The 22,586-nt window shown below is 41.2% G+C and overlaps 1 protein-coding gene across 3 annotated transcripts in view; it reads left to right on the forward strand.

Moving 5' to 3' along the window:
* LGR4 (leucine rich repeat containing G protein-coupled receptor 4) overlaps positions 1-22,586 on the forward strand; it is a 127,407-nt gene that overhangs the window by 71,773 nt on the left and 33,048 nt on the right. For 2 of the 3 annotated variants that reach the window (XM_024214842.3, XM_024214843.3), the window contains exons 3-4: positions 12,859-12,930; positions 15,118-15,189. The exons of the other annotated variant lie outside the window; for it this stretch is intronic. In XM_024214842.3, the coding sequence (XP_024070610.2) occupies positions 12,859-12,930; positions 15,118-15,189 (144 nt within the window). The remainder of the gene's footprint in view (positions 1-12,858; positions 12,931-15,117; positions 15,190-22,586) is intronic. 3 annotated transcript variants of the gene reach the window in all.

Below are 22,586 nucleotides of genomic sequence, written 5' to 3' on the forward strand. Positions count from 1 at the left end.
AGTTTGATGCTCCAGCAGACGGAGCATGGACTCTTGCTTTCTGTGTGCAAGCTGACGCCACCTCTCATCTTCAGCCCGCAACTTCCTCTGTTCCTCCCGCGATTCAGCCCGCCACCTCTCCTCCTCAGCCCGCGATTCAGCCCGCCACCTCTCCTCTCGCTCATATTGGGCTTTTCGATAATCAGTCATTGACTGCCTCCACGCATTCTGCTGTGCTCTGTCAGCGTGGGAGGCAGTCTGTAGTTCTGTAAACATTTTGTCACGTGTCCTTCGCTTACGTTTTCGAATATTCACTAGCCTCTGCGAAGGAGAGACATGTGCAGCTGGTGGATGAGAAGGGAGAGGTGGTTAAAAAAGACACATTTTAGAGAACAATGGGTACACTCTTTTATGTTACATTTTGCTGTTCACATTACACAGCAGATGTGCTTTCGTTACAAGGTCGCATTTTTCCTCTTATATGGAGGGCCTGCCTGTTTGGTGTGAGAGATCACTCACGCAGTGCCAGGTCACAGATTTCAGCTTGCAGGCAGCCATGGTAAGACACAGTCTTTTGGCATTTTTAACCTTCTTAACATCTGGGGATGGTTTCAAAGAGTACTGCTTTCATTAACCATACCAAGGACCTGTTGGGTTGGCCATTTAAAATGGGTTTGCGATGTAAAAGGAGGGGCTGTGGTTTCAGGGTTAACATGCAGCACAAACCCAACTAATTCCCTTCCCCCCCCCCCACCCAATTCTCGGATGATCACTTCACCCCTCCCCCCACCGCGTGGCTAACAGCGGGGAATATTTCTGTTCATCAGAGCAGGAAGGGGCACCTCTGAATGTCCCCTTAATAAAATTGCCCCATTTCAACCAGGTGACCGTGAATGATATCACTCTCCTGAGGATAACAAAGAGCGATAAGGAATGGATGTTGTCTGCATGCCAGCAAACACCGGGACCATACGCTGCCATGCTTTGTTATGCAATGATTCCAGACTACGTGCTACTGGCCTGGCGTGGTAAAGTGTCCTACCATGGCGGACGGGATAAGGCAGCCCTCCCCAGAAACCTTTTGCAAAGGCTTTGGGAGAACATGAAGGAGAGCTTTCTGGAGATGTCCCTGGAGGATTTCCGCTCCATCCCCATACACGTTAACAGACTTTTCCAGTAGCTGTACTGGCTGCGATTGCCAGGGCAAATTAATCATTAATCATTAAACACGCTTGCTTTTAAACCATGTGTAATATTTACAAAGGTACACTCACCAGAGGTCCCCTGTGTGCCCTCAGGGTCTTGGGTGAGTTCGGGGGTTACTGGTTCCAGGTCCAGGGTGATAAACATATCCTGGCTGTTGGGGAAACTGGTTTCTCCGCTTCCTTGCTGCTGTGAGCTATTTACATTATCTTCATGCTCATCTTCCTCATCCCCAGAACCCGCTTCCCTGTGTGTTTCTCCATTGAGGGACTCATAGCACACGGTTGGGGTAGTGGTGGCTGCACCCCCTAGAATGGCATGCAGCTCCGCGTAGAAGCGGCATGTTTGCGGCTCAGCCCCGGACCTTCCGTTTGCCTCTCTGGCTTTGTGGTAGGCTTGCCTTAGCTCCTTAATTTTCACGCGGCACTGCTGTGCGTCCCTGTTATGGCCTCTGTCCTTCATGGCCCTGGAGACCTTTTCTAATATTTTGCCATTTCGTTTACTGCTTCGGAGTTCAGCTAGCACTGATTCATCTCCCCATATGGCGAGCAGATCCCGAACCTCCCGTTCTGTCCATGCTGGAGCTCTTTTGCGATCCTGGGCTCCATCACGGCTACCTGTGCTGATGAGCGACCTGTGCTCTCCACACTGAGCAAACAGGAAATGAAATTCAAACGTTCGCGGGGCTTTTCCTGTCTACCTGGCCAGTGCATCTGAGTTGACAGTGCTGTCCAGAGCGGTCACAATGAAGCACTGTGGGATAGCTCCCGGAGGCCAATAACGTCGAATTCCGTCCACACACACCCAATTCCGACCCCCTAAGGCCGATTTTATTGCTAATCCCCTCGTCAGAGGTGGTGTTAAGAAACCGGTTTAAAGGGCCCTTTAAGTCGAAAGAAAGGGCTTCGTCGTGTGAACGTGTCCAGGCTTAATTCGATTTAACGCGGCTAAAGTCGACCTAAACTCGTAGTGTAGACCAGGCCTTAGTGCAAGGGATTGGACTAGGTCCCTTCCAGTCCTACATTTCTATGGTTCTGTGATATGAGGACAGAATTTAGCACATTAATTCTCAAGCTTTTCATTGTATAATCCACTGAAAAGCCATTTTAAATGTCTGAGAACAAGAACGATGAAAGACTTTTTATCTCAGGGATCATTTATTTATAGAAAAATATTAATACCAGAAAAAAGGGGTTCAGAATGAAAAGCAGCCCCCTCAAAACTTGATGGTTTATACTGTTATGATTGTGTTACTGGTTATAACTGCATACCCTTTATATCACTCCTTTCTATGCCTTGGTTTACACACACATATCATGAGGGGGCCATCAGGGAGTTGGCTATGGATCCCTGATTTTCCACACATCCCTGGTGTGGGTTAGAACAGATTAGGAACTGCTTTAATCTGCTTCAAATTACTCTGGTCCCCAAGGGACCGTTCACCAGTTGAAGGAAAGCAGAGGGCAGCACCCTCCAGGCACATCTTCATTTGACAGGAAAATCAAATTCCACTCAAGGCAGATGCTGTCCTAGGGCAGAGGGACATCTGGGGCAGTCTTATTAGAGATGAATGGGGCTGATGCCTAGCCCACTAGTAGGACTGCTGTAAAGCAAGTGTTTCTGTGCACCAGGTCCAGCTGGAGACTGCTGTTGTGGGAGCATGAAGCAAAACTCAAGCAGCATGAGGAGGCTTGAGGGATGAGCATGGGGAGACAGTAGTAGCAATAATTACATGGTGCCAGAAAGGGGGTACAGGGAGTCAGCAAAAATGGGAGCACAAGATGGGAGTTGGGTGAAGGAACAAAGAAAAGGAGTCCGTAGAGAAGGTGTAGAGGACTTGTGATGAATTAAGCTGCAAGAGATCAGGGAGGTTGCTTTGGGTCTTGCTTGAAGAGCTGCCTCACAGTCAGAGCTAATACACCAACATATGTGTTATGGTATCTGTCTGTAGAGCACCTAGCACAGTCGGGCCCTGATTTCTGACTGGGATCCCTAGGCGTGCTGCCAAAATACAATTTAGTAAAAAAAAAAAAAAGACATATTACTTATTAATCTTACAACAAATGGGTGTTGCATTCCTCACCAATATTCTAACTTGCAGTGAGGAATACCAGCTTCCAGTGGGTGATGGCAGGCAGGCAGGCAGGCAATGCACGCTAACTCGTATGCATTTATATAGCAAACCCGTGACAGACATACAAAAGCCAACAAACTATTACAGCACAAGAGACACAGCTAGGGTGGGAAGCATCCCAGAAAACTGCAGAGAAAAAATTACAGCAAACCTTTGTGCATGAAGATTTTCACAGGGAGAGAAGGGGACCTAATTCTCTGCTCAAATATCTTGAGGCTCACCACCATCTGGGTTGAAAAACAAGAACAGAAGGCTTCCTAGGGGTTCATGTTGCATCCAGTCAAGAATAAGAGAGAAGATTGATTGATGTTTTTAATCAGGATGGGTCAAATGTTATCCCTGACACAATTCCATTGACTTTGGTAGAATTAACGTGTGGTTAACGTGTCCCAACAATTCTGTAGCAAGGTTGCCAGACTGTCTCATGATTGCACCATTTAACTTACCAAAAGAGAGATGACTCGAGACTTTGCAGCCTCCAGAAGTGCTTTGGTTCAGTGTGCTATGTCTGGCATCAAACTCTGGGAAGACGATGTCATGGAGGGTATTCCCCAGCCATCCGGAATCCTCTTTTCATAATACAAATAAGGTGCATGTGAACTTGAGGTCACTGGCTATACCATGTAAAATAATGGATGGTATTGGACTCCTACCAATGATGCATTTTATGACTAACAAAAAATGCTGTGCCATCCTACGAGACACGTATTAATTTATCTTCCCTACTACTGCCCCAAAATCCAACCCTTTTGGGCAATGGGTCACTTCCTGAATTTGTTCAACTTTACAACAATGAGATACCTTGAATGACTGAATTATTCTGAGGGTACTAGTCAACCAGCAAGCTTAGATAATCATAACAGAGTGGTTCTTGATAGTCATATAAATGCAAAGATTTTCTCTCCCTCAGTATTTTATTCCTTGGAAGCACTGCCCTATTTATAGCTCCTAGGCACTATGGTAATACAGATAATAATAGGAATGAAAGAGAACCTAACATCATTAAGTAGTTAAATGTAAATTGTTTTATTCTTACAACTCTGAGCTGTACAGTCTAATGCAGTAGTTCCTTTAGTGCAGATTGTATGTAGCAGTTCCATCGATGTAGCACCCCCATAGGATGCCTATGATGAACACCGAGGAAGTATATTTTTGTCAGTTGATATGTAGGTATCTTTCCACCAGTCGCTTGTATGCCATATACCTGCAGGAGCTAGTGGCGTTAGGGCCATGTCTACACTGCAGCAGCACAACTACGGTACTGCAGCTATAGTGCCTGTAGTGTGGGCGCTTCCCACGGCAACAGAAGGGGTTTTTCCATCAATGTAGTTTATCTGTCTGAGAGGCAGTAGCTAGGTTGACGGAAGAATTCTTCCATCAACCTAGCCATGTCTACTCCAGGTCAACCTAGCAATGGCACTCAGGATGCAACATTTTTCACAACCCTGAGCGCATAGCTAGGTCAATCTAATTTTTAAGTGTAGACCAAGCCGCTGTAATCTGTATAGTAGTGTTGCTTCCAAAATGGCATGTCTTGAATTGATGGTGCAGTACCAGCACATCAGCATTTCTGTGCTCTCAATGTCATTCTTTGAAGTGTTGATGTCTTGAGTCAGTACTCTCGGGAGTGACTTTGATAGCAAGAGATGAGGTTATCAAAATGCCTGGTGTAACCCTGGCACATTCCTTCATCTTCAAAAGTATCTTTAAGGCCAGTGGGAGCAGCCCATGTTGCTAATTAGCTGCATTAAACAGTAGCCACTATCAACTGAATTCTCTGTAGCAAGCAGTCTGCCTGACTTATTAACAGCTTGACTCACAGGAGCTGTCCTTGTCTGTCCATGCCCTTCTCATCAGTGGCTGGTCTGGGGACTCTCCCATCCATTTTCTTTTTAATCTTTTTTCCCAGGCTTTGGGGGCAGATACTTCCCTGCTGGAGCCTCCAACTTCTTATAAATAAAAAAAAATAAAATAATGGAGATATCCTATCTCCTAGAACTGGAAGGGACCTTGAAAGGTCATCGAGTCCAGCCCCCTGCCTTCACTAGCAGGACCAAGTACTGATTTTTGCCCCAGATCCCTAAGTGGCCCCCTCAAGGATTGAACTCACAACCCTGGGTTTAGCAGGCCAATGCTCAAACCACTGAGCTATCCCTCCCCCCAAGGAGGGATTCATGCACACAATTTTACTTAAAGTTCCACTTACTTCTGGCCAAGGAGTTATTGGTTGGAGTGATTTTTCTGAACAATGCAAGACACTACTTAGTTCTCTCCTCAGGTTGAGTCCTTGCAATGCTGCTACCCCTTCCTGCCTGAGAAGTAAGAGACAATGAATTAACTTTGTGTCTTATGACATTGGCAAATACTTAAGACTAGACCATTGGGCTAACTCCATATATCTATGTTCTTAACAGAAACACTTAAGTGTGATATTCTGGAGATTTTGGAAGTGTCTAATTCACTATATTTTGATGTAAGGAGAACAGACCATGGGACGATGTGTTGAACAGGAAATTCTTAGTTATTCTTTCATAGTGATGTTCCTCAGTAAGTGCATGATTGCAAACCTTCCTCCACACGTCCAGATGCTTAATTTTTCAGCTCAGAGTGGCACATGAAATAGCCAAACCTGATTTTAAAAAATTGCAGAAAATGAAAGGTGAAAGCGTATTTAGAGCCAGAAGTGATGATGTCCAGAATAATCTGCAAACTATTTGCAAGGTTGTATGGGGAAGGTAACGTTATTGAGATTTTTAGCAGCTTACCATTCCCTGCACTGCTGTTTATGGTATAAATATTTGCATTTAATCAAGATCTTTTAATAGCTGATTTCCTTCTGCTTCATCACTCAGCAGCATAACTGTATTTTTCATCAGTCTTTTGCCAAAGAAATTAAGGGCATGCCAAAAAAACAACTCTAGGCTAGATTGTGCATTTTAGTGCAGTCCTATGGAAAGAGCATAAACTGTGCTGCTTCAGGAAGAGCCTCACGAACCACTGGACCCTCTGAGAGGCTTGATTCTTCCCACGGCCCCTCTGTTATCAGGATGGAGGAATTTGCTACAGTCCATTTGAGGGTGTAGGACTGCCCCCCCACCCCCCGTCCCCACCATGGAGCCGGCCCGCATTGTTGCCAAGCCTGGTAGGGGGACAATGGAATAATACCTCTGCCTAGTGCCCATTCAGTCTGTTTCCTGCGACGGGACAACTGATGCACAACCCTTGCATTCCCCCCCCCAGCACCCATGGCAAAGAGCTAAGTAGCCTTAATGTAATTGCCCTAGGAAAGGACTCCTTACTCCCTTGATTGGCTGTTTTAGGGCTGGTCACAATCTAGCCCTTGAAGACTGTTCTTGATGAACTGGAGAAAAGAGTTTGATTTCTGTATTAAACTATAGATATTTAGGGACCAGTCCTTAAGGAGAACTTCCTGTGATTTGTGGAGTTGTCACTTCCACTGCAGGGAGGAGGCACTCAACACCTCGCAGGACTGGGTAAGCATTGTACAGTTTTAACAGCAAAATTTAGCTCTCACCCTTTTTCTTTTAAAGAATTTTCAGGGGTACTAAGCAGTGATGTATTTTTTTATAGTGTAGGAGCCCTGCAGACGTGACCTGAAATTGATAATTCTGTCATGTGTGAAGAAATTTTTGGAGACTCCCTTGTGTGTGACGTCAACATATGATAAAGCACTCATATTCATCACCTAATATTCTTCCAGTAAATTTTACCTCATTGAAAATCTGTGCAACAGCGATGATGCGACTTTATACGTTAGTGATAAGCACGCATACTATATCAAGAGAAAACAAGCATAACCAAGCTTTTATGTGCCAGACTTCATAGCAAGGCACATCTGAAGTACACATATAGTTAGTCAAAAAGCCCATTGGCGGTGCATGTAAAATATTGTTTTTGCAACATAAATATTCTCTACAAACTTCAAATAAGGGCAGGATTAACTGGTATGCTTTAGCTATTTTTGGGCCACTTCATAAAGCTACTTTAACTAGCTGATCAGAGTAGGTTTATAATGGTTTTCTACCGACTCCCACTTATGCTGAAGATCCTTACCCCCCACATCCCAGCAGCCCTGACATACATTCCACCCACCTCCGCCCCACCGACCACAGCCCCCAACATCACCCATTTGCCTCCAACATCTAGGAGCGATGCTCTGGACTGGTCTGGCAGCACTATATCCCTGGTTTTGAGACTTCTCTCCCTTGGTAAAGCTCTGATTTTATAAGACAGAGCCAGACAGACACGCAAATAGATGGTAGATAGGCCATGACTATACTACAGAGCCTGTGCTGACATAGCTATGCTGGCATGGCTCTCTAGTGTAGATGCAGCATATACCAACAAAAACAGTTTTTCTGCCTGCTTAGGAATACCACTTCCATAAACAATGTTAACTATGCCAACAGAAGCACTCTTCTGTTGGCATAGCTGCATCTACACTGGGGGTTTTGTCGCTATAGCTATGTCCGCTGTTAATGTGTTTTTTTTAATACCCACCATCGGGGGAAATTTTCTGTTTTGGCATTAATACCCACATGCCATCTTGAATTTGTGGCAACAACAACTAGGAATCCATCTTGGCTGCCCTTCTTCCCCCTCTTCAGGTATAGTTTCCCGCCCTTTCTACCGAAAAGGTGGGAATCCAAGTAGCCATGTGATATGTCATCTGCCCAGGAACAGCAAGGCATAGAAGAGCTAGCACATCAGAAGGAAGGGACTGCCCATCTGAGTGCTGGACCACAGCAGTGTGGTCTACTCAGGTGTGTAAGCCAGAGTACCGTGCCTTAGGGTTGTGGGAGGGTTTAACACACTTGCACTCAAGGGTGAGCTGCTAGCTTCCACTCTCTCATCGGGATCTTACTTGCACCCGCGACGACACAGGGAAGGAGAAAGAAGAATCACCAGCATCAAGTAGAGTTATCGCCTACCTGTTGCCTGAGGTCCATTCTTCATCCTATTGAGTCACCTGATTGGTTCCAGACCCGATCTGCATCATGAGGCTCCAGATGCAAGCTGCAAGAAATGGTAGAGACCTTTTAAGTCCTCCATACCCCTCACCTGGGACCCGTTTTATGGAGGGAGTAAACCCTTTTTGGTCACAGGCAGTATAATTATAGTGCCACCTTTACCTATTTACCTTACCTACCTGTGTTGGGAGTCCTTTATAGCATACCCCGTTTACTTACCTTGTTTAACTGTTGTTGGTCTAATAAACGTACCTGCGTTTTACTCCTGCACTCCCTTGTTGGTTTTTATTTTGGGCGATCTTAAACCCTGAAGATAGATGCGGGTAGGGAGATGAATCTCTCGACTGGTCTCCGGCCTTCCTAAAACCAGTCAACACCCTGACCCAATAGAGCTATGCCAATAGAAGTTAAAAGTGTAGACTGAGCCTGTTTGTGTGTGTTTTTAATTTAGTTTTTAATCTTCTATCAAAAAACCCTGGGCATGGCTCAAACAATCTATTGATCTTTCATTAATTCTTCTTCTAACATGTGTTAAGGATAATGTTGGGAATCTGCAAGAAATGGTAGAGACTTTTAAGTTACAGCACATATGTAAAACAAGTGAAGATGTGACCTTTTCCCCCCCTATTTCTCTTTGGCTGGTTTTGAACTAAACCTTATTCTATGAAGAAAAATATCCCCATCCTGACAGCTGCAGCATGCTACAGCAGAAGAAAGCTTGTTAAAATGATGCATAATATTTTAGTAGTTGGAACCTCCTGATGAGAAGCCATGCTCCCCAAGGCTAGTACATGCATGATAAATGTATATTTGGAAAACTGATTAGTACAGCCTTTGCACACTTGGCCAGTTGTATCCTGTTTCCTGGAAGGCTGCCAGACTTAAGCTAAACGGAAATGTAATGGATTGCAGTTTTTCTGTTGGTTGGTTGCAACAGGCTGAATAAACAGGAGTTGCCTTAAGGTAGACTAAGTATTCCTATATAAAGTCACTCAAGCCTTGCTTTTGCTTAGTTGTGTCTTGTTTCTAGTGCACAATCAGTTGCTTCCGTGACAGTGGATGGGATTGATGGTGGTCCAACTTTTTATTTTTTATTTTCTTAATAAAAAATATTATAGCAGATGTTTGACCAAATCCCAAAGCAGCCCATTTAGGTAGGGAGCTTAATGCTTTTAGAACCACAACTGTTGCTGTTCATAAACTTGTGGGGAATGGTGGTTTTTTGAATAAATGCTAGATTATCAGTGTCAGTAACTGTCTGCGGATATAATTTGGTGCTATATGTTCAGTTATGTCTCTGTTTATTTAAGAGTTTCTGTTTCGATTTAAAAAAACAGTTTGCATTTTCTTTTAATAAATAGCTGTGTTTTGGAGATAACTGGCAAAATACAGGTTCATAAGTACTCATTATACACTTTGCAGGGAGCCAACACGTTTTATACATATTTGTTCTCAATGCATTTTTTAGGAAATCATTAAAAAGAAAGACATGCACACTTTTTCAAGAAAAAAATTAAAATCTAAATTTAATACAAACCATTTACGGCAACTAGCTGGGAAACGTAGCACTGAACTTATTTGTTTTTCGTTGTTTGAATTCTAAAAAACCAAAAATCATGAGGTTAAAAAAAAATATTAATCAACGTTAGATCTTTTTAGGTTTTTTTGGCCTTCTGGTGTCAAAGCCTTTAGACTGCACTTGGGGCACGTTTTCAATTTTTCTCTGTTACCCGGAGGGCTAGAAACTGATTTTATAAAAAACAAACAAAAAAAGCTGAGTGTCTTGTGTATTTACCTGTCTCCAGGAAATGGGGCTTTAAGAACAACACACAGTGACAATGTGACTTGCCATAAAATTACAAGAGTTTTTTCTCTTGTCTTATACTGGCATTGTAAGCAGTTTGAGGGCAGGGACCATCTTTTTGTTCCATGTTTGCACAGTGCCTAACACAATGGTGTCCTGGTCCGCGACTAGGGTTTCTAGGTGCTAGGGTAATGCTACTAATAATAAAGAGTTGGAAATACTGCCTCTGCAAACCTCTGCAGTTTGTTGTATTTGAGAGTGTAGGAAAGAGTAAGGTTTTTTTGTTTTGTTTTTTTTATATTTGGAAAGCATGTACAGCACCGAGCACAATAGGGCCATTGCCTTGATTGGGGCTTTTAGCTGCTACTGTAATTTAAAAAAAAAGTAGTGTACCTGAACTATGCATATTAAAATTCCAATCCTGCTAAGTCTTTTTGTACTTGAATAGTTCCATTCATTTCAGTGGCGCTTCTTTTCTTGCATGCCTTTTACACTCTTGCTTAAGTCTTTGGAGTATCGGGGTCTACAGCTGCAATTCTTCTGATGGATTCTGACCATGACCACCTAAACCATGTTGTCAAACCTTAGACCTGGGGGGTTTATTCGTGCCACTAGAGTCCCAAGTGACATCTGTGGAACAAATTCACAAAAATAATAAACTCCCTTTTTCTTCAGCTTGCTAATACATGGACACTGGTATCACTTGTTACACCATCACGTTCCTGTTCACAAAGGACAGGCACTGCTCCATTTGTTTATATACAAAAATACTATTGTTGTCAGGTGGATTGGAAGCTAATTAATATGCAGAAGTTTATTATGGCATTCATTCAATCATAGGCAAATTTCCATAACAGACAAAATTAATGTCTAGGATGATCTGTTACACACAATGAAAGATTACAGAGATGAGATGAACAAAATAGTAATTTTGCTACCTTTTTACCACTCTAAGACTCTAGTGAAGAACATAAGGACGGCCACATTGGGTCAGACCAGTGGTCCACCTAGCCCAGTAAACTGTCTCTAACAGTGCCAGATGCTTCAGAGGGAGTGAACAGAACACGGCGATTTCAAGTGATCCATCCCCTGTTGTCCAGTCCCAGCTTCTGGCAGTTGGAGGGTTAGGGACAACCAGAGTATGGGATTGCATTCCTGACCATCTTGACTAGCAGCTATTGATGGACCTATCCTCCATGAACGTATCTAATTCTTTTTGAAACTCAGTTATTCTTTTGACCTTCGCCACATCCCTTGGCAACGAGTTCTATAGGTTGACTGAGCATTATGTGAAGAAGTACTTCCGTTTGTTAGTTTTAATCAGGTTGATGGGTTTGTTGCTATTTCTGTCATCTCCCCTCTAGAAACAATATGCTAGTGTTTTCCCCTTGATGCTGGATCAATTTACAATTCTCTGGAACAGAGATGATAATTTGTAATCTGCTGTTAACTTTTTTTTAAGAAGAGTGAGCGATAGTAGACAGAAACAATGATTGTTTTGTACGGATGTTCCCATTTTATGTTTCCATTATATAATCTACACTGACGTCTTCAGATCTCAATTTAGATAATAAAGCAAATAAGGAAGCTAATATTTTACAATGAAGGATCATTTCAGCCAATGTTCTCATTCTTTGGCAGCTAGGGATTACCAGGTGTTCTGCATTTTATCATCTTTTACCTTAATAAAACATCTAGTGTCGCAAATATTAGGAGCTCAGCAAAGGTTGACCACACAGCAAGTACTGATCTGAAAGTTGGCAAAAGGTTTGAAGAAAATACAAGGGGAAAAATAAGTAGCTGCAACTCTGTTGCTTAAGTGGTTTTTTTCACCTTGTGTTCTGAAGAAACTTTTATACCTATTATAGTGATTATTAATGTTAGTTTGTTAATGTGGATTGCATTACTATCTAGGAGAGACTTGGCCCCATTGAAGTCAATGAGAGCTTTGCGATTGACTTCAGTGGACCCAGGCTATTGCCCCGAATCTAGTGGTGAACATCATCTGAATTTTAAGATGTTCAGCGCAAACCTCTTTCACATCCTTCCGTCTAGCAACTAACTATTTTGCTGCTTGACTGCATAGTTTTTTTAGAATCTGGTGGCTAGATTAAAAACATGTGGATAACTGAGTATTCTTTCACCTAGGCTATGCTGGAAGCCTCAGGAACATATTGATAGCAGTTAACTCATTTTTCAAATCCAGGTTCATAAGAAGAATCTTAATCCATCCGTTGGTGTGTTAATTTTAACATTTTCAGTCTCTCCTTTAATTGCTGATAAATAAGGGGCTGAAGAATGAGGAGGTCTTCTGATTTTGTTTACAGGATTATGTTCTTGGGGTGATACCAGACTTTATTGTTTTTTGAGAAAGGGTGGCTGGGTGGGAATCTAAATATATTCTTAAATTATCATACAGGAAAATCTCAAGTTGGAAATAGTCTGTGTGAGTGCTCTCTAGTTTCTGAGAGCTGCTTCTTCATGTATTGCATTAATCCGATAACTATAGTAAAAGTAAGAGGAAAGTATATGATTAAATGGGTTGATCACAAATTTAGGTCTAGAGAAGTGATTTTAATGCATTATGCTTTACTGAAAATATGTAATCGTGAGTGGTGGTAAATGTGAGGATCGCAGATATGGTATAATCTGATGCAAGCTTTGATGCACTGATGGTTTCATCTGTTAGACAGTGGTAAATGTACTGTATTTTCAGAGTCTGAATTATTATTACAATTTTTTTCCAGACGACTGGCTGGCAATGACCTTTCTTTTATCCATACGAAGGCCTTGTCTGGGTTGAAAGAACTCAAAGTGCTGTAAGTAATCAAATTTTAGAGCTTCACAGCTAGCTCTGTACTTTCTTCTTGCACAGTCAGCATGTTTACTGATAGGCTGGACAGAAACAGAATTTATTGTTCAGACAGTACAGTAACATGAAAATCTTTACTGCTTTGTTATTTTTTGCATAATCCCTTGGGAGTGCTAACCTTGAAGATGATGTGCATTCGATAATAACAGTTGTCACCTGGATTAAATTGTAATTACTTAATTTATTGGAGTAATAGTGTTTGACTCCCAGAGGTGTCTTGTGGTAGAAAAATACTAACTGTTAGACCACAGGGTGTCTCTTTTTTCTCCTTCCTCTCTGGCTATCCAAAACAGAGAGAAACAATGGACCCAAGAGGGTTCAGAGGAAGCCACTAAGGCTTTTCTCCTTCTATCCCATCAGGTGTTCAGACACTACTGTAATGTGTATAGTATGAGAGCCTAGATAGTTTTGGGGTGCCATTCTAATTCCCTCAGAAAAGAATATAACACTGCACTCCTGTAACTGAGATTGACCAGTAGAAGGATTTCTAAGTGAAGCAGTAGTAATGTGCCACTCTCGCTGTGCCTTGTTTGTCCCCAGCAAATGAGAATATCCACTACAGCTGCTGCTCCATAGTTAAGGCTGAAACTAGCTTCCTGTTATAAACAAGATTTTAAAAATGAAACACATCTCTGTCCTAAAATGTTAGCGCTTGGGTAACGGGGTGTATTTATACAAAGATCGGCCCAATAGAGAAGGGATACAAAGAGGCTGAGGGAAGGCCCCTGAGGGGAAAAAAGGGAAATCTTCAGTGAGGAAAGAAGCATAGGCCCAGGAGTAAGAGGGAGGACTGAGAAACTCATCATCTGCGATACGGCTACAGGAGGTTTCGTAAGGTAAATGCAGGGAAGGTACTCAAAATCAGGCCCTTTAAGGTATCTCAAGCACAGGCGCTGTCACATTCCAATGTGCCGGGGGTGCTTGATCCCAGGCTCTGTCCCAGGCCCCGCCCCCACTCCACCCCTTCCCGCAAGGTCCTCCTCTTCCTGCCTTGTTCCCCCCCCCTTCCCCTGAGTGTGTCACGCCCCTCCCCGTCAGCACCTCCTGCACACCACGAAACAGCAGATCGCGGGAGTCATTGATCGGTGGGGGACTACCGGGGGGTGCTCTGCACCCTCCATTTTTTCCCTGTGGGTGCTCTAGCCCCGGAGTACTCACGGAGTCAGTGCCTATGATCTCAAGCTGGGCACCCAACATTTTTGTTAATTCTTACAAAATTTAAACCTAAGTATATTAGTTGACTGTTAATGTACTTGCATAGTTACATTTGCACAAACCGTCTATTGACCCATTTCATAACAGCAAACAGATCAGCCATTAAATGCTGTTGATAAAAAATATTCTTCACCACGACCAAAACATTGTCTTATAAGAGAACTTATCAATTTGATATAACTTAATGTAGCCTGTCACTACCTTTCTTTAGAAATCTCTCTCTAAAATCAACAATGTACATCCCACAGTACGGTTCCATTATAGAACAAAATGGAGGGGCAAAGATAAGTGTGGGTGAGGCTGTAGAGAGTAGGGAAGAGTTATATGGCAGTAGAGAACAGGCTGGATTCCTGAATAGTTCATTGCAGACTCTCTACCATTTTGTATTTTTTTGCTGACATTATTCAGTAAGATTTCTGTGTGGTGTTTCATGCTGTGAATGTGCCCAGAATCGGCACACTATGCAAATGCAATTATTAAAATAAATTCTACTTTGGTGCCATTTTTTCTAGAAATAGAGGAATCAGTAGAAACGACCATGAAAATGCAAGCAATGGTAAATCATAAAATGCTATTTATTGGAGCAAATTGAGCCCCAATGTAAATTGTTGCAGGTCCCAATGAAGTCAAGGGGAATTGCAACAGTTTATATCAGAGATGATTTTGGCCCATTATATTCAAGAAATCCAGCCCCTTGATGTAGATTTTGTTTAATTAATGCAGTGATTGTGTAAGGAGCTGAAATAAGACATTTTCACTATTATTTTAACATTATCATGGAGTATTTTGTCTTGAGAATTCCAAAATGCTTTTTCTTGTACAAAAAGTCCACTAATGAGGAATATGATCTCTTATGTCAAATAGAAGATACTTTAAAGATTATTGTGAAAATCGTTCACTAACAAAGATTCTTCTACAGAACCCTACAGAACAATCAGCTGAAGACTGTACCTAATGAGGCCATTAGAGGACTAAGTGGTTTACAATCCTTGTAAGTGTTTTCTTTATTTTGTTCCTCTTCTCCCCCCCCCCATATATATATATATATATATATATATATATATATATCTTCCGTGCCCCTGCCCCTACAACTCTATATACATATTTGCTGTATTCTAGAATACATTGAAATGCAATGATTTATGTAAAATATTGGTTGTGGTCTTAATATGTTAATTTGAAGTGGAGTAGAAATTTCAATCAAGCGTAGAAAGGAATTTTGCAATGTTATCTCTGAAAAGAATAATTTCATAAACCCATCCATAAGAGAATGTAAATACAGTGCAGATATGGAAGGTCCACATGGGATCGTCCAGCATGTCCTAAGGTATTTAAGCAACTTAAAGAATTGTGCAGAAGTGTGTGAGTCTTTCGTGGTTGGGGAGGAGGGCATTTTGATCAGATCTTGATGGTCAACTGCAGCTCTGTACGAGGTGAATGTTTTTCATTTTGGTATACTGCATGGGTTTTTCTCTCCTCTCCCTATCTACTTTCTGTTCACATGCCAAAATCCTGGTTTCTGCACAAAGGTCCTCTCCCCTCCAGCTCTGCAGTTGGTCATGGAGCACCAGTTACAAGTTTTGCACAGCTGCTTCCCCACTCCATAAGCAGGGATCTTGGGCACTGCAGTCTCATAGTTGTGATCCTGTGGGCTGTGCTCTGCTACGCCCCTGCCTTTTTTCCCCTTCTCTGGAAACCAAAAGAAACTGCCCCAGACAGTCTAAGGATTGGCTACAGCATGCACTGTTGTGGAGCAGTGGGCTACAGCATGCAAGTGTGTAGCATTGATTTATGCAGCCTCTCTGCACTTCCCCCCTGCTGTTCTGCTTCTTGGATGCTACACACACGAAAGGTGGCTGGGGTTGTGGGCGGAGCTGAGCATAGCAGAATAAAACATAGGCATTTCTCAACAGCTGGTGGTGAGAGTCGGTCCATGGACCATCTAGCCTTTGTGGATCCAAAAGTAGCGCGGATATGTGCTATCCCCCATCCCCATCAGTTATGGAGCCTTTTCTTGATACATGCAAGTGAACCACTTTAGAGAAGATTATACTCCAGTGTATGTTATCTGCCTGAATTTAAAAGGAATACAGGCTGGTGTCCAGGGATGCCTCATGCTAAGAAGAAAACACTTCAAATAATGCTTCATTGTTGTGATGTGCTCCTTATTAAGGAAAAAGTTCTTTCTTGGTATCAATATTCTGCTGGTGTTGCAGAAGAGATTATATCCATTAATATTCTCACGGTCTGGAATCTGTACCTTTGATCTGTAGTGAATATGCTTTTGTCTTCAAGTACATACAGCACTTCTGATTAAACAGTCCTCTGATTAAGCCTTAGATTATTTAATCCAGCAGTTTATGGTTTTGATAACAATTTCTGATTAAAAGGAAAGAAGAAAAACTAAGGCAATGGTAGTGAATGAACAAATTAATCCAGAGTCATTCTTTATAATGTGTTTATTAAAATTAAATGAATGAAGTGAAAGTCACCCTAGCAGCTGCATTGGGGACAGATGAGCTGTAGGTGATGTGAATGTTGGAGAGTGTGACGAGAAGGAGGGGGGAGGGATAGCTCAGTGGTTTGAGCATTGACCTGCTAAACCCAGGGTTGTGAGTTCAATCCTTGAGGGGGCTACTTAGGGATCTGGGGCAAAAATCAGTATTTGGTCCTGCTAGTGAAGGCAGGGGGCTGGACTCAATGACCTTTCAGGGTCCCTTCCAGTTCTATCAGATAGGTATATCTCCAAATAAATAAAGGACACTAACAAAAAAAACCCTATTTTTTCCCCTTTTCAGTTCCCAAGTTGAATTTACAGGACTATCCGTAAATTTATTAAGCATCTGGATGTCATTGGGTATAAATGTTGGAACCCCACAATTACATGTTAGCAGTCACTTTTTTCAGACTATTTTTTTCTCTAGAGAGATGGATTCAGATTTGATTTGTGTTTCACTCCATTCCCAAGAAGACATCTGTCCACAATACAAACACTACAACTTGTTACAATTGGCAGCCATTTGATATCAACATTGTGGTGATGTTTTAGTTTGAGACAGGTGCATTGGTAGATGTGTATGTGGAAAAACATGTAAGGCAAAATGTGCTGGGCCTTAGAATACACTATCTCTTTCATGGATACTAAAGTTTCCATTTATAATAGAACAACAATAAATTAGGGATTGATCCTGCAAACCCTCAACTCAGAGTTCACAGTGATTTCAAAGGGGCACTTCATGCATAGGGGTTGCACGATTGGGCACATAATTTCCATGTCAGAAAATGTAGAAACATTGATACGAGTGTGCTTCTGTATTCATAAAATGACCTTTGACATAGGAATTTGCCCTAAAAAATAAAAAAAGTATCTAAGGCCCCTCAGTTGGGATGATCTTTGTATACAACAGATAGCTGTTTTCATGATGCATGCTAGAAAATTGCTGCTGACTTTTATTTATTTATATAATCTCCATTCAAAAACTGCAAGCTTAAACATCAATTTATGTGTTGTCTCTTGGCAGTTCCCCAACTTGCTGTGAAGGAAGTTTTGAGAAAGATTTTTTTCTTGGTGAAGACACAAATTATTCTTTCCTTAAAATTTCAGAATATATTGATAACCATTTGGTTTGCGGGTCCTGCATAGCTGTATAGCCTTTGTTTTATTGCACGAAGATGCAGACTGCATAGACTGTTGCCACGTTGTATGTGTTCATGATTCCCGTAAATGTACCTGGTTTGAAATAAAATAATTACAGAAGCTTTACAATTCTTAATGTTTGCATGATAGCTGGACAGTAGCCAGTGTGGTTCTGAATACACAATGGCAACTCTATATTTTCTGTTGATATTGGCTATTTTCCCAGGTCTCTTTTCCTGAGGAAAGCTAGAATATAGTCATTATTTATGAAGAGTGCAGTTTACCAAAATGAAGAGTTACAGTGAATAGAAACCCGCTTTTCAGCACCTCAGGATGCTTTATCTGCAATTATGTGTCTTCACATTGCAAGATGCAATGATGTCTTTGAGCAGAAACATGGCTCACACAAGTAAACTACCAAGACAAAATGCACCAATTTGTTTTTTCTTATCCAAATTATATCTGGTGTTGCTAGAGCAAGAACCTGTCAAATGTGGAGCCCAATTAATGAAATTGGTACTATTGCTTTTTGACTTACTGCCAAATATTAACAGTATATGCTTGTCACTTACAATGTTTGGCATACGTAGCTTACACAGGTAGAGAAGTGACCTTGTTCCCATCTGAGATTAGGAAATGGATGTGGAGAAGTTAGACTTGCTCAAGGTCACAAAAGGAGTCAGTGGAGGTGCCAATGATAGAAACCGAAGGAGAGTCTCTCTTCCACTCTGACCCATATATACAGCTCCAGCAGCTTACAGTGGCTATTGGGGCCAATGGAGAATTGCCTGGTGTGGGGCCTGCCCAGAGCCACCATAGGCAGCCCTACATGCCCACCTCACAAGCCAAAGCATCAGAGGCATGTTGGGACAGGAGGGTGGGTATCTCTATAGCACTTGCTGATTTTGGGGCTGTAATACAAATTGTAGGGAGTCATTGGGATGCGGCTGTAAATTAGAGCAACCCCTGGACTACTCTGAGTTATGCCAAAGGCCATGCCAGTCCCCAGCCAGTCCAAAATCTAAAGCAACTTTTACCAACTCTCTCTTCCTAGGTTGGAGTCATAGTTGAGGATTTCTCCTCGGGTCCCCTGACTGTGTTGAAACCCTGACATGCTAAAACTATATAATGAACCATGATATGCCTCATTTAGGTATGCAAAATAGAATAATCTTTTTATCCAAGGACTTTATAATGTTTTATAAAGTTGTATTATCCCATTATTCCACATAGAAGTGAAGTGAAGGGCTTGGCTCAGTAGGCCAGCAGGGAATAGAAACCCAGATTTTGCTTAACTCCAACCTGTTCTAAAAACTCCAGACAGCATTGACAGATATAATTTTCCTGAGAGGAAATTAAACTGGCCATCTTTAATGTTGTGAGCAGAACGTTAAAGTTCTTCTCAAATGTTTCAATATTTTTAAAGTAGCATTAAGTAGAAGCTCCTGCTTCACTGTTTTGCGTGGAGTTATTTGTAGTGGAAGAGTTCAGGTGTGCTAAATGGAGGGACAAGAGGCATGTTCAAGTTGTGTTAATAGAACTACTCTTGTACTAGAACACCATTTGTCCTTCAGTTACAGGAAAAGAGCTGTCTGCATATGCAGCTCACAGTCCGTGCAACCTCACTCCTTCTGCTTTCTGGTTCTACCATCTTTCTCTCAAGATCCTAACTTTCAACTCTATAAACACTGTGGCTGAGATTCTCAAAGCTGCCTAAAGGATTTGAACACTTAGTTCCCATTCATTTTAATGGGATTTGGGTGTCTAATCCATGAATCAGCTTTGAAAATCTTAGCTAGTAGCAATCAGAGTATCAGAGAAAGAAGTGCATTGTACTGATTACTTTGCATAACTGCAGTACAGGAACTACTGTTACTATTCCGGCAGTGATAGATGCCTTCTGTGGCCTTCCCCTCTATATATGTGCATAATTATAGTATTCTATAGTAGCTGAAAGCATTGCAATATGCTGTAGCTCATAAAAGATTTTTGCTGATTGTCTCTCTAACATTTTTACATATTAAGTTAATGAGAAGTGTGAAAAAAATTCAAATGTGTGTTTGTTAAAACTTAAATCACTTTTTTAAATGCCATCATTTCCTGGCTTACTTCCTGTTAAAGTGACACATTCCACTACCCTTACTCATGTTGGATAGTACCTTATTCCAGGTTGTCCCAATGACTCATGGACATAAGGTGACAGAATCTATCCCCAAAAATCTGCTTTAAAAGACCTCTGTTTCTCTTCTCTTCTTTGTTCCTGTAGTGATAATGCTGAATTTTGACATAGCCGTCATTCTTCCAGGAATGTAAAAATGTTGCATCATAAATAGAGAATTATGACTTGTCCGGTACAAGTAGCAGGAAGATCGGGTAAGGAATGGTGTGGTGGGGGTGTTTTATGTTTAAACGTCCAACATAAGAGAGGAAGCCCAATAAATTGCTTTCTGAAGTAAATGAATTCCCATCTCCTCTTGGCTCCTCCATCTGACTTGGAATGAAAATACATCTTTTAAATCAAAAACTTCAATTCCGAAATATCAGTGATAGGAAACAACCTCTCATGTAGTGACTACAATGTCACTACTCATAATTCACTGTGTTGGTGATCTAAGCAAGCCAAAGCTGAAATGTTCCTTGTATTGCTATGTAATCATACTGTAGTCTCTTTCCATGCCCAGTTGTCAATTTCACTGGCTTTTTAATTAAGAAGGGTAGATTTGTTTGCATTAAAACATTTTTAAGAGGTGAAGTTTAATGCAGTCTGTTTTAGTTATTAAAGATTGCTTTGCTCACTATACATATATAATTTACACACATACATACAGATACACACACAGATATGCACACAAAATATTTTCACTGGCTTGGGTCTATACAAGAAACTTCTGCTGGCATAGGTAGGTTGGTCAAGGGGTGATGAAGTCTGATTCCTGACCAATATAGCTGTGCCGGCAAAATCCCTCAGTGTAGATGCAGTTACACCATCAAACTATACTTTTACCAGTAGCTTATTTTGCTCCGGACTGGAATAAGCTATACTTTCACAAGTGTAGTAGGAACACTGTGCCATTCATTATAGTAACGCTATACTGTCACAGCAGTCCTAGTGGAGATCTGGCTCAAGTTGCTGTGACGCAAGACTAGACTAATACATTATTTTGTAAATTATCTTTATAAATTAATTTTTTGATTAGGTTCGGGGGAATAAAACCCTCATGCATCCATATGTGAGGGTGAACTGCAGAGATACAAAATCAGTGTAACCTAAACTGCTAGCAGTTTGGAACTGCTTGTGAGGGGGATGGCTAAACTGGTAAAATGGGATAACGTGTTTGCGGTGAATCATTCTAGCTTAATGGATGCTCTGGATAAAAAAGGCTGATAGTGTTCTTGCTGTGGGTAATAAAGCTAGGTTCTGGTTAATTTTGTCTACTCTGACAAAATGCATGCTACTACTCGCAAGTGTGTTTTAGTAGACTTCACTAGACTTGACAGTTTGAGAGGGAACATCTTGAAAATGAATGAAGATCTGAAAATGCAGGAGTAAAACTGGTGTTTTACTAATTGTATAGTTAATTTTACTGTAACAATTCTGGATCAAAAAGACCTTTGAATACAAAATTACTGCATTATCTCTCGGGATCATCGGATGGATATAAAGAATGATGGATTTAAGGGATATATCAGTGAGCACCAATAATTATTTTAAGGTATTCAGCATCACTGTGTGATGCAGTCCTTTTTTTTTTTTTTTTTAAATTAACTAATCTGGGGGGATTTTTCCCCCTGAAGTTTTCAATTCTATTCTGTTGTTTCTCCACTGTTACTAAAGGGTTAAAGATGATCTGCTCATAAGTGTAAATGTATATTAAACTAGAATTGTGCAGAAGCGCTATAAGCAAGGTGGTGGGGAACAGAGAATATTCAGCATGTTTATACTTTTTAACCTGCAAAAGAAATACAAGTTAAGATACGCTGAATTTGCTTCTCCACCTCTACATTTGTTAAGAATAGTAAATGTTTGAGTGCTCTTTTGAGCTGTGTGCTAAAGGAAATAAATGATCATTTAATATGCAGCTGTTTAAATGTACTCCTTCATGGACTTTACAGAATTGTTGGGTGAGGAAAGCCTTGTTTTTCCATACAGTGTGTACCTTCAGGAGCCGGTTTCACTTGAATGTGAGCTGTGGGGTGTTTTTTAGCTTCAGGAATCCCTTCAAATTTTGTACCTTATCAACTAATTGGGTTTACTTGAGGAATTACATTCTAAATGTTTGAGTTAAGAATCAGGGAGGGAGTGATCTAGAAACTGAATGCACCAGCATTTTTTTTTTTTTAACTGACTACAGAAGAAAGTTGACTCTGTTCACCTCACATTTCAGCAATAGTCATTCTGATTGGCCTGTCAATTGTTTTATGGTTTTATTTACAAGGCATGTGGGTGAAAGATTAACACCCAACACCACTCCAACATGTCGAGATAACTTGCAGTAAATTTTAAATGTGTAAGATGGTGCTATTCAGAGATCATACATATGGAAAAACATACCTGGCAAACCAAACTTGTCTATTGAATAAATTAGTTTATGAAACACTTGGATATTTGCTGAAACCTCTACATTTTGAGTGGAGCAAATCCATGTATTTGTGTTCCTTAGTACTTGAGATATAGTGAGCAGCTGCTAGATGTAGTGAGCAAATGGTACTTGTGAAGTTATTTTATTAGAGTATTTTTTAAAAGTCCTTTT

Source organism: Terrapene carolina, unplaced genomic scaffold (genome assembly GCF_002925995.2).
Source record: "Terrapene carolina triunguis isolate 2854851 unplaced genomic scaffold, T_m_triunguis-2.0 Scaffold96, whole genome shotgun sequence".
Lineage (NCBI taxonomy): Eukaryota > Metazoa > Chordata > Testudines > Emydidae > Terrapene > Terrapene triunguis.